Source organism: Ascaphus truei, chromosome 4, assembly GCF_040206685.1.
Source record: "Ascaphus truei isolate aAscTru1 chromosome 4, aAscTru1.hap1, whole genome shotgun sequence".
In the NCBI taxonomy this organism is placed as follows: domain Eukaryota; kingdom Metazoa; phylum Chordata; class Amphibia; order Anura; family Ascaphidae; genus Ascaphus; species Ascaphus truei.
In genome coordinates this window covers 244341492-244353751 of record NC_134486.1, presented here as the reverse complement: position 1 = coordinate 244353751, position 12260 = coordinate 244341492, and the positions used below count along the sequence as shown (strand labels likewise).

Here is a 12260-nt window from a genome sequence, read left to right as displayed (position 1 = left end):
TTTCTCCGCTGCCGGGGGTCACTCGATAGACCTGCCGGCATTTCTGGAGGGTGGGGGCCAGTGCAGGGAGCGAGTTAGCATTCCGGAGGTCTCCGGCGGCTCCAGAGCAGGGCGTCGCCATCTTGCGATAGATCACGCATGCGCAGTAAGTCCCGGCGGCCCGGCAGAGTTCGCGCATGCGCAGGATAAGCGCGCGAACGCTAGCCTACCAGGGAAGGCTATTGAACGGGACTACAAGTCCCATGAGCCTCGGGAGCGGCCCCATGACGCCAGGCAGCCAATAGGGCTGCGGGAGCACCCTGCTTGCAGGGAATAGATACATTTCGCGCGCGCGGGAGACAAGTCAGTCAGGACCAGGAAGAGCTAGGAGGGGGAGGTGGGTGCAGGGGTCAGTAACCCACTGCATTAGGCCAGTAACCCCCTAGGCCCCAGATAGGTCCTTACTCCCCAGCTTGTGGTGCTACAGGGACAGGCCCTAGGTTAGGGACCCTGTCACAGTAGTAATAGCATTAGATATGGACACAGCGGACGCTGCGCTTCCCGAGAAGAGACTTGGGCTCAAGTCTGTGCCCAAAGAGACAGAGACTATCTCCAGGGTGGGATCGCCCCCGGCAGTACCCTCGTGCAAGGAAACACCAGATTAGACGGGATCACCAAGCGGCAGATCCTTTTCGAAGTTGCTTGCAGGCCCGAGTGCAGGAGCGCTCGGCAGGTACATTCCTAAGAGCACCAACGTATCCTATACATATTATAATTACACATAGTGGCAGCGCTGACCACGGGACAAAGGGGTTAGGCTGTGGACACGGTGTGGGGATACACGGTGGTGGGTAGGTACACTCCTATTGGAGTGGAAGACACTTTGGGACTGCGTTATAGACTGTGGAGTTACCCCCTAGGGGGAGTGTTATTACGTGTGTGTTATTTCCTTCATATATATATAAACTGGTTATATACATCCTCGTGTATGTACTTATTGTATATGTGGGTCCTGTGTAGGCAACCTTCTACATTTCTAGAACCCTGCACAGGTGGAGGCGCTGTAAATCAGATCGAGCTGACGGACTCACCAGAGGTTCCCAACAAGCAGAGGCTCAGGCCTCTTGTGAACCTACAGGTATATGCACCACACCTGGTAACACATAGGTTTCCACCCACACACACTGTATCTGTGATTGGGATAGAGGGAATACTCGTTACACATATGATAAACAGGAAAAGAAAGAAACCCAACTTGTAGCTTTCAAACCCCCTGTATGAATTATTTATGTCAAAATGAAAATACTTTATTAATCATAAATGTTAAAATAAAGGTGGTGTCAAATAGACAAATATTAGACATACACTATAGATCCTATGTCGGGTGAAGTGTAATACCCTGGATCACTGTTAAAAAAGATCAATTGAGCTGTATTAAATCAATTGACATATAGATAATGCTTGACTCAATTGTAAGTATCCAGTGTCTGCGGGTAGTGGAAACTAGGTTACTTCAGTGGGCTCAATACTGTATGTTAGCAGCTCACAGCACACTGGTTAAAAGATTACATTTGCTTGGTTAATCCGCATATGTATGTGCCAGCTGTCAGCTTCAAAAAACTAGTAAATCTGATCCAAAAGGAGTCAGCAACTAATTGGTGTGTGGTGAAAATAGTTGTTTGATACACTCACTCTAGTGCATAGAAGAGACTCCTTACTACTGAAATAGCCTCAGAGATGAAGCAGCACGGTAGTAAGGAAAAAGCTAAGGAAGGTAAGTAATACCTGAGTAACTCTGGTGTATGTCCTAGAGTTATTGGATAGCTGCTAGCTCAAAGCTGTGACCCAATAAAATGTAACAGCTAATGTTAGCCAACTAACCCAGAGCCCATATTCATGAATGGGATAGAACAGTTAGACAAACTGGGTATTTGTTGAAGAGAATGCCTTTTCCTATGTAAATCTAATGCTACAGTGCTAAGTGATTGAAAGCACTACTACCCTTTGAACACCGTGGTTGAGGATACAATGTAGCCGTTTCTAGTAGCGGATACAGTCTCCCTCGGAAGGAGCAGGATCCGCAGCTTGTCATAGTGTGCACAGAGTGCTGCGGTCAGACAGTCTATCCTGCGTGTGCCCGTAATTGATCTGGCCGACGCGCGCGTTTCGCGTGAAGAAACGCTTTCTCAAGGCTTACTGTGTAGAGGGGGTGTGTGTCCCGTAGCAAAAGGGGAGGTTTTATAGCGACGTCTCCTAATCTGATTGGTCTAAGGAACCCTATGTGCACCACACTGTGTACATGTCGGTGAAGTACTAAGTAAAGACACTGTCTGTGTAAAGACACTGGATAACACATGCGGTTGGCAACAGATGCATTCCAAAGTAAATGCATAATAATGATAATACACACTAAGGTATTCATGTACAGCTGTCTGTTGCATTACCTCCTCAATGAACAAAGATGTGATAATAATTACATATCGAGGAGGTCTGACATGAATATATAGTAGCCCTAAATACTGATATTGTGCATAGGGGGGTGGGGGAAAATATCCTCCTTCCCTATGGAATGATAGGGTAAGTTGGATAATTTATTTCAATTATTTATAATTACTCTGAACCAATTGGCAAGTACTATTAAGGGGAATTCAGTCAGAAAAATCCCACTAGTGGAAACAGAACTACCACTTATAGTAAATATATTTGTTTGATAAAAGAATAATGGATAATGTCAGGATTGCAGTATCCCTTTCTATAACCAGGTCTGGCCTGTAGGTATCCAAATTGACTGAACTTTTATCACATAACAAGGGATGATAAATATGAAAGATATTATCCCTATAGAGGGGGCGTGTACAGATTTCACTACTAATTAAAGATAGAATATTTAGTGGTACTAGGATATTAGATAAACGGGGTGAAGAGAAATCCTTCATTCAGCCCATTTGGCACGAGTGTCTTGAGTGAGAAGATCCACTTAGCCTCTTTTTGGAGAAACATGGTATCCCAGTCACCCCTTCTCTGGCCGCTGGAGAACTGGCCGATGCCAAAGAATTTAATAGCACCGAGGTCACCTTGATAACAGTTGTTCTGATGCCTAGCAACGGGTTTGTCCATTTTGTTACGGATAGAACCAATGTGTTCCAGTACTCTAACTTTAAGTAGGGGCTTTGTTTTTCCTACGTAAATTTTTCCACAGATACACAATCCTTCATAGATAACTCCTGAGCTAAGGCAATTAATGAACTTGTGGATCTGAAAGGACTTTGACTGGTCCCAATTGGTGAACTCTTTTGTGATCTTCCTATAGTTGCAGGCTTTGCACCTATTGCATGTGAATGATCCCATAGGTTTGGGGGGTAGCCATGTTCTAGTTTTTATTTAGTTGAAATGGCTATGAACCAACAAATCTTTGATATCCGGGCCCTCCTGCTAACCATTGAAGAGTAGGCATGAAGCACGTCTTTAATATGGGCATCAGCTGTTAGGATGTGCCAATGCTTCTGAAGGATCTGCCTTGCTTGGTGCCATTGCCTATTAAATGTGCCAACGAAACGTACCACCCTATCATTAGCTTTAGGTACCTTGTCCACCAACAGTTCTCTCCGGGGCGTATATTTAGCCCTTTTGTAAGCTTTGACACTCCTCATGCTGTAGCCTCTCTCACAAAAGCGTTTAGACATGTTTACCGATTGTGTTTCGAACTCCTCATTTGTACTACAGTTTCTTTTAAGTCTATGAAACTGACTAATGGGTATACCATTAATCAAATACTTAGGGTGGTGACTACTAGCTTTCAGCAAGCTGTTTGTTGCTGAGGACTTCCTATAGATTGTAGTTTCAATGATGTTGTCTATGCCTCTTGAGATTCGAATGTCCAGGAATACGATGGTATTGAGGTTGTATTCTAAGGTAAAAGGCAGATTGAGTTGGTTAGTGTTCAGTATATTAATGAACTTTTTCAATGCGTCTATTGGCCCATTCCATAACAACATCACATCATCGATGTGTGAGATGTATAGTTCCAAATGGTCAGAGAAAACCATCTGAGATTCCGACCACCCTAAGTAAAGGTTGGAGTATGATGGCGCACACTTTGTGCCTATGGCTGTCCCTTGAATCTGATGGTAGAATTTGTTCCCAAACAAGAAATAGTTATTTGTGAGAACAAATTCAAGGAGATCAACCACAAACTGGTTGTGTGTCTGGTACAGACACCCCCTTGTGTTGAGAAAGTAGGTGACCACATCTATACCAGTGTGATGATTAATGCTGGTATAGAGTCCCTCCACATCCAGCCTGACAAGTACAGTCTCATTGGAGATTACTATGCCATCCAATCTTCTTAGGATGTCTTTTATGTCCCTCAAGTACGAGGGTAGTGACACTATGAATAGTCTGAGCAGTCGGTCAACATAAGAGCTGGCCCTCTCTGTCAGATTACCCACTCTTGACACGATTGGTCTGCCTGGGGGAGGTGTTCTCTTTTTGTGCATCTTAGGCAGACTATAAAAGGTGGCTATTCTTGGTGTTCTGACTAACATATAGTCATACTCTTGCTGGATAATAACTTTGGTAAAGAGACCCCTTTTGAGAATGATAGTAAGTTCTCTCAGATACTGATTAGTGGGGTCCCTATCCAAAACTTCATAGCAGATGGGATCCGACAGTAGCCTCAAATTTTCTCTTTTATAGTCTTCTGCACGTAGGATGACTAAGTTGCCCCCTTTGTCAGCCGGCTTGATGACAATATCCCTGCTGTCAGCCAGATCTTTTAACACCTTTTTCTCATGGAAGGTTATGTTGTCTATTCTGTGGTCATTATTCAATTTCTCATGATGTCAGCCACAAATCTACAACATTTACCAAGTTTACAAAAGTGCATAAACATTTCGTCCATTTCAAATTCTAGGTTAAAAATGATATCCTCAAATTATTTTTTCCACTGATCCCTAAATAGCACGGTAGGAAAGACTGTTCACTTTTGGTGAAACCACTTCTTGCATAAGTGATGTCAGTCAAACCTTTAAGCAGTAAAACGGCTAGGTAAATTAAGTACAGGACACATACACATGGAGAACAACAAAGCTGTTTACATTAAAGGATTGTTTTTAAGCATAATCAAACCTAATACAGTACAACCTCAATAGCCCTCAAACGTTTGCGTGGTTAGAGCAGATTGCATTGTTTACCTACTGTATATGCATCATTATTTCAGTGTATGTACAGTATTATTTCACAAATGTGTCCTCTGTACCTAGCAACCCCAATATTAATAGTCATATTAATATTAAAAGCTCCACTTTGCTTTTTCTTAACATGGAATCTACATTGCCACAGTTCTAAGTGAGAATGGTGGAGGGAGAGTGAGAATGGCGGAGGGAGAGCAAGAATGGCGGGGGAGAGCGAGAATGGTGGGGGGAGAGCAAGAATGGTGGGGGAGAGAGAGAATGGCGGGGGAGAGCAAGAATGGCGGGGGAGAGAATGGTGGGGTGGGAGAAAGAGAATGGTGCGGTGGGAGAGAGAGAATGGGGGGGAGAGAATGGCAGAGTGGGAGAGGGAAGAGAATGGGGGGAAGGGATAGAGAGAATGGAGAAGGAGAATTAATAATACAGCTTACATGGGGACGCTGTTAGACAAAAAACATTATAATATTTATTAGAACAGAAAAATGATATACAGCACACACTAGAAGGCAAAAGAATATTTGCAGGGTGCAACGGACTACGGAGGACCCAATACCTCCAATATACAATATAATATACAATACAATATACAATATAAATAATATTTATATAATAATATTTATTGTTTAATGATGTCATTTGTTGCATAAATAATTTTTTTGTGTGTCCCAGTTTTTAACTTTGAAAATCTGGTCACCCTACGGTTAAGAGATGTGAAGGAATGCACCTCAGCTTTAATGCACTACGATACCATGGGTTGATCGTGGGCAGTTTCTGTTAATGAGCAACATGCAGAGTATGTATAGGAAGCCCCAGGAGGAGTAATGAAAGAAGGTACTTGATGCAAACGTTACAATGTTTTCTAATAACCAGAAATGGTACTATACACTTTTAATTCACCATGGAAACCACTAGATAAGATCAGGTGTAAAGTGTGCAGCAATTATTTTAAATTGGCTATAAAATGGCAACATAGTCCCTCTCCTATATCAATGGACCACAGGTCACTGTTTAGTCTCCTGACTTAACTCAAACAAATTAGTCTGATGTACAAACATGTGCAATATTTATGTGGCTGTAACCCAGAAATAAACTCAAAATATTTTACATGTAATATATATACTGTATATATATATTTTTTGAGAATGCAATTATAAGAAATACTAACAACATCAAAAAAACACCTAACCACTTCAGTGCCGGGGGCCCTGATGTAGAATGTAAATACCACCGGTGATAGGTAAACCCTTTGCTATGTAGAGTGCGCATATGTATTCAATTGAAAGAAATGCAGCCTGCCAGGTTTGAGGAGTACATCACAAGTCTGAACACCCAAAGGGGTGGAATTCTGTTACCATAGTTGCACGTCAAATAAATAAATGAGATACCTAGGGAAGCTTCCACATTCTTGTGGTGTGATTAAGTCATATTTACCGTATGCTTGTATAAAAGCAATCGAGTTTTAACTGCAGGCCCATAACAAAGTGTTCCATGTTTCCACACCCATATGGCACCGGTAAAGACTTTCAGGGTGGAAAAATACCCTTTAGTGTATTTATCCCTTAGAACATTACAAACTAAAATTTAATCTTTCACGCTTTCCTTTAGTGCCTTCCAGTATAATTCAACTGTTGGCTTAGCAGACTTCTGATATTACTGTAGATGCAGGATCTCTAGTACGAGTCAGGTGCATAACTATAGCATCAGAAACGACTTGAAAGTATCACCAGTAAATCTATATATTCTTTGCAGAACTGTGAGGTGTGTTTTGTGGATAAAGGGGGGTAACTTTAAGCCGGTCGCAATTTATTATAAATAAGGAAAAAGCAGTCAAATCTTCTTTTAGGATAGTCCAAAATATTTTGCTCAAAAGTATGCAGTTGTGCTCCTGAATTTATTGGCTAACTTAAAAATGTACACGTGTATAGGTTTAAGGCATACTGCCTTAAATTAAAATTACCTTTTATTTATGGAAACTGTAAGTATTATATGGGCAATTATATTTGAGAATACTTATGTAGGATTAATATATTGATACAAGAATGATTAAAGCGGCAATCGATGCTCTTTAAAAAAAAAATTAATGTTATTTTTTTTATACCTAGAATTGAAGCAGAGGGTCTCTTGAGCTGAAGCCTGTTAATTTCAGCTACGGACCTCCTGCTTTTGGAGAGACTAACCTCCGTAGTAGGTGCCGGTAGCCACTCTGGTCGGCTACCAGGGTTCATATTATGGCGGCATTGCAAAGCCAATAGGAAGCCATGACATCATCAGGTCCACTTTTTTTGGACAATCTCTTTCATTATTTTTATCTGTCTATGGGGCTTATTCTAGTAGCTTTGATGTCATCACTGCCAGATCGAACAGTTTGGCATGACCCTACCTCACGGTCTGACATTTGTGTTATCACGCTATTCAGAAATAATTATCGGAAGTCAGAAACCGGGAGGTAGGAAAATGCCAATAATGCTTTGGATAGCAGTGCCCTTATCCAAGCCTTTTTCTAAATCCTACCCCAGAGATCTGCCTGGTGCTCTGTAAGAGCAGCACATAGAGAGCTGCATTTCCCTGCACAGCTCTTACAAGCGACCGCTTTACAGGCCCCGCTATGGGGTGCCGGTATCTCCTTGCATTGTTTAAATCTCTTGCGTCACGTGACCGGGACATTTAAACTATGCGGGGATACCGGCACCCCATACCGGGGCCTGTAACTCGGGAAGCAGGGGGTCACCGAGGTTCAGCTCCAGAGACCCCCTGCTTCAATGCTGTGTTATTAAAATCAATAAAAACAGATTCATTACCTTAGCATCTAGCCGCTAAGGTAATGAAAGGGTTAAGCCAGAGTACTTGGTTTCTTGGGGGTAGAGGGGGTGGGTGGTTAGTTTCCCCAGGGTGGGTGGTTATGTCTACCAGGAAGGTTTCAGAAGGAGTTTACCCCTTCACTACCATAGCGATGGCAACCGTTATGATAATGAAGGGAATAACCACCACCGCTACCCACTCGAGGGGCCTAACTACCCACCCTGGGGCAACTACCCCCTTCACCCCCCTCCCACTACCCCAAGAAACATTCAAATACAACAACCCCGCTTCCTCCCCCCCACCCCAAACACATACAGTACAATAATGGGCAAAATCCCTATTATCCAGATCTGGATAATAGTGCATTTGCGTATTAAAAATAAAACATTATCCAGCTAACATAAAGTAAAGTAATGTCACATCACTCCAGAAAAGGAAAGGCATCACCTGGTATATCTACCAATCCGATATAAGGCCTATCCGGTCTCATTTGAGCCCAAGAAGCAGTTGAAGCAACATCTCCGGGACCCTTTGGATTACAAACAAGAGAAAAAAGAAGAAAAGAAAGGAACAACTTACCGGATACGTCTCTTCAATCAACAGAGGATCATGGACTTCTGCGCATCAGTGTGATGCATTGCATCATGGGTCAAGAGTTGGTACCGCAGTAAAATGACGAGGGTGAATCTCGGAAAAGTTAAGTAACACATTGATTGTATTTTATTTAATTGTGTATTTTTTTTATTTTTAGGATGCCCATTGACTGCCAATTTGTTTATCTATGCCCCTTTCTGGGTCAATGCATTTTTGGCAAATGCTTTTTTAAATTTAATTGAAATGTATTGTATTTTATGTTATGTTTTTTGTTTAGGTTGCCCATTCATTGCCATTGTGGCAAACCATAACCATACGGTGGGCATAGTTTACCACAGTCACAATCAATGGCTTTATTGTCAAATGCTTATTTTTATTTAAATGCCATGTGTTTTATTTTGTGGATTTTTTTAGATTGCCCATTTATTGCCATTGTGGTAATCCATGCCCATATTGTGGGCATTAATTACTACAGTGACAATTAATGGGTTTATTGGCAAGTGTACTGTTATGTAAATATTACTTTATTGTGTATTTCCTTTGATTTGCAAACAAACGGGCAAACGTACTATTAGCCATTTTTGGGGATGGGGGTAGTTGCCCAGGGGAAGGTTGTTAGGCCTCCCGAGTGGTAATGGGGGAGGGGGTTAACCCCTAATTACTATAGCGGTTACTAACCAATAAGGTAATTAAGGAGGTAGTGGCCAGTAGCTAGTTTTTTTATTTTAATGTTGCTGCCCATGGAAGACGAGGAGGACGGTCATGAGGACGAGGGAGCCTTCATCCTGGCAGGGTTAAGTCCAACTTTAATTTACTTTATGCTGGCTGGATAATGCTTTTTTTTTTTAATGGTCAAATGAGCTATTATCCAGATCTTTATAATAGGGATTTTCCCCATTACTGTAATGTATGTGTTAGGGATGTGTTAGGTGGGGGGGTTGTTGGGGGTAGAGGGGGTGGGTAGTAGGGTGCCCATTCATTGCTATTGGGGTTATCTTTGCTCCCATTGAGGGCTTAGGTAACCATATTGGCAATCAATGGGTGTATTGGCTAGTATTGGTGTTTGTATTGTATTTTAATGTTTATTAGGGGTAGAGGAGGTGGGTGAAGGTGGTATGTGGCCCCTCTTGGGTGTTTATGCCTACAGGGTGGGTAGTGGGAGGGGTTAGCTCCTTCATTACTATAGCAGTAGTAACCTCTATGTTAATGAAGGGGTTAACTGCTCCTGCTACCCACCCGGTAGGCATAAACACCTAGCACGGGCCAATCACCACCTTCACTCACCCCCTCTATCTCCAGTAAACCGGGCACTGGCATTTATCCCTTTCATTACCTTAGGGGTTAGTCGCTAAGGTAATGAAGCTGCGTGTAAATGTATTTTTATTACATAGGATGGATGCAGGGGGTTTCCAGAGCTGATATTAATAAGGGTCAGCTCCAGAGACTCCCGGCTTCAATCTGATACAGTAAAAATAATTTTTTTCTTCAGTCACATTCTCGGATCCTATCCTTGAGGTGGCGAGATGAGAATCTGCGAGTTGTTTGCGAAATCCAGCCGCGAAGTGCATCTCAGAGCTACTAGAATAGCTCAATATCTTTTTTTTTAAATGCGGTTTGAGTATTTTTGGAGCTACCGCTTGGTTTGTCTAAGCAGGAGCCCTAACGATTGGGGGAAAAATTCTTCCCGAGCGAGTTTGGCATGTTATAAGAGCTTTCTGAATAGCCACACTTGCAAACTAATTTGAGAAGTACCTAAAATGCTTGATAAGTCACTTATCGAAGCTAATAGCATAAGCTCCTATGATTGAATAAAACCGGTTACATTTTTTCATCAGTTGGGTTCCTGAGCTGACCTTTGATATTGCCTGCAGTGCTCCACTATTTTCCATTATCCTGCAGCTTTCTAACAGCCCGCGTAATGCGGGAGCTTTAAACTTTAAAGTCCATCTAACCCTTCCCCTACTATGGAGGTATCACCGGAAGCAGCTGAAATTAATGGGGTTCAGCTCTGGAGATCCCCTGCTTCAATCCTGGGTAAAACAATATATATATATTTTATGCGCTTGGATTGATCCTTTAATTGGGAAAGAAAAAGTATTTTTCATGACTATTGCTTAAAGAACAGGCTATGTGGCCTTTTCCCTGAAAAGCAAACAGCATATTTTACTGAATTTCTTGCTTAACATGGAGCCTTTATTAATACTGTGGGAAGGGCCGCCGAAAGGGGGGATAGCTGGGAGAGCTGTCCTGGGGGCTGTGGGGGGCTCAGCCGGTTGACTGACCTCAGCTGCTGTGGGCCTCTCCCCCTATCTGGGCCTCCTGCAAGGCTTTCCTCTCCCCCACCAGGCCTGCCTCTCCCCTGCCAGGCCTCCTGCCGAGCCTGTCCCTCCACCGCCGGGCCTCCTGCTGGGCCTGCCTCTCCCCTGCCAGGCCTCCGACGGGGCCTTCCTCTCTGCAGCACAGGAGTCCTACTCCCAAGGTAAGTGTCTAATGTGCATTGTGTGGGCAGTGTGTATCATGTGTGTGGAGGGACAGGACAGTAGTCTGTGTGGGGGGGAGGGGGTAGTGTGTGTGTGTGGGGGGAGGGTGTGTGGGGAGGGTAGTGTGTGTGGGGGGAAAGGGGTAGTGTGTGTGTGGGGGGAAGGGGAGTAGTGTGTGTGGGGAGGGAAGTGTGTGTAATGAGTATGTGGGGGGTAGAGGGTAGGGGGTAGTGTGACTCTACACTCCTAACCGCTATGGTGGGATCCTCTCGGATATCAAGGTTTCCTGAAATAATGTTCTATCCAATTCGAACTATTACCTTCCCGGTTAATCTCACAGCATTCCCGTGTGGCGTATATTATGTTCCTCACGGATGAAGCCTTGGCCTGGGCATCGCATATTCGGCAGAATAGAACGTATCTCACCAATAATATGTCTCTATTTACTCATGAGCTCTGGCGGGTCTTCGACAGAAGTAACGGCTTCCTCTTCCGTCCTGCATATCTCCCAAGGCACCTGGTCGGTTGCACGCTACGCGAGCAAGTTCCGGACTCTCGCCGCCGAGACCGGCTGGAACAACGAGGCACTTGTCGCAGTCTTCTGGCAGCGGCTTTCAGAGAACAACAAGGATGAGTTTTCTGCACTTGAACGGCCATCCGAGTTGGAGAACCTTATCGTTCTCTGCTAGTGATGTACCAAGTACCCGCAAATTACCCGGCACTTTTTCCAATACCCGAAAAAATTACCGGACCTGGTATCAGGGGCTGGGACCCAGTGCCAGATAATTTCCATTCTGCTCTGCTCCCTTGGTCCTCCTCTTGGAAAATGGTAGGAGCAGAGCAGCAGAAAACTTACCTGGAGCTGGTGGCAGAGGGTGAGGAAGACCCTATAACAGCTGATGCTGGTGGGAGCCGGGGAACATCGGATCGGAGCAGGAGAATTACTATTGGACAGCCAGCTCCTCCCCGGCTGTCCAATAGTCACGCTTCTGCTTCGGTCACATGTTCCCCGGCTCCCATCGGCATCAGCTGTAATAGGATGTGTTCCGCTGCCGCTGCCACCAGGATGTCCCCCACGATGTTACTGTGGTTCTCCTCACCCTCCACAGCAGTCTTCGTCCCCCTCTGCTGCCGGCTGCATGTAATTCAATGCTACCTGGCTGGGTACCCGGTACCTGACCAAACAAAATTTCCATTTTTACCTGGGAACCCGTCAACT

The 12260-nt window shown here is 43.9% G+C and overlaps 1 protein-coding gene across 20 annotated transcripts in view; it reads right to left on the bottom strand.

Annotated features, from left to right (window-relative positions):
• AIG1 (androgen induced 1) overlaps positions 1 to 12260 on the bottom strand; it is a 448408-nt gene that overhangs the window by 213984 nt on the left and 222164 nt on the right. The window contains exon 4 of one of the 20 annotated variants that reach the window (XR_012801084.1): positions 8325 to 8654. The exons of 18 other annotated variants lie outside the window; for them this stretch is intronic. Coding sequence is in view for 1 of the 2 variants with exons in the window: in XM_075597128.1 (XP_075453243.1) it covers positions 8610 to 8654 (45 nt within the window). In the remaining variant the exon portion in view is untranslated. Of the gene's footprint in view, positions 1 to 8324; positions 8655 to 12260 lie in introns of those variants that run through there. One more of the 20 variants, XM_075597128.1, reaches the window with a different exon arrangement.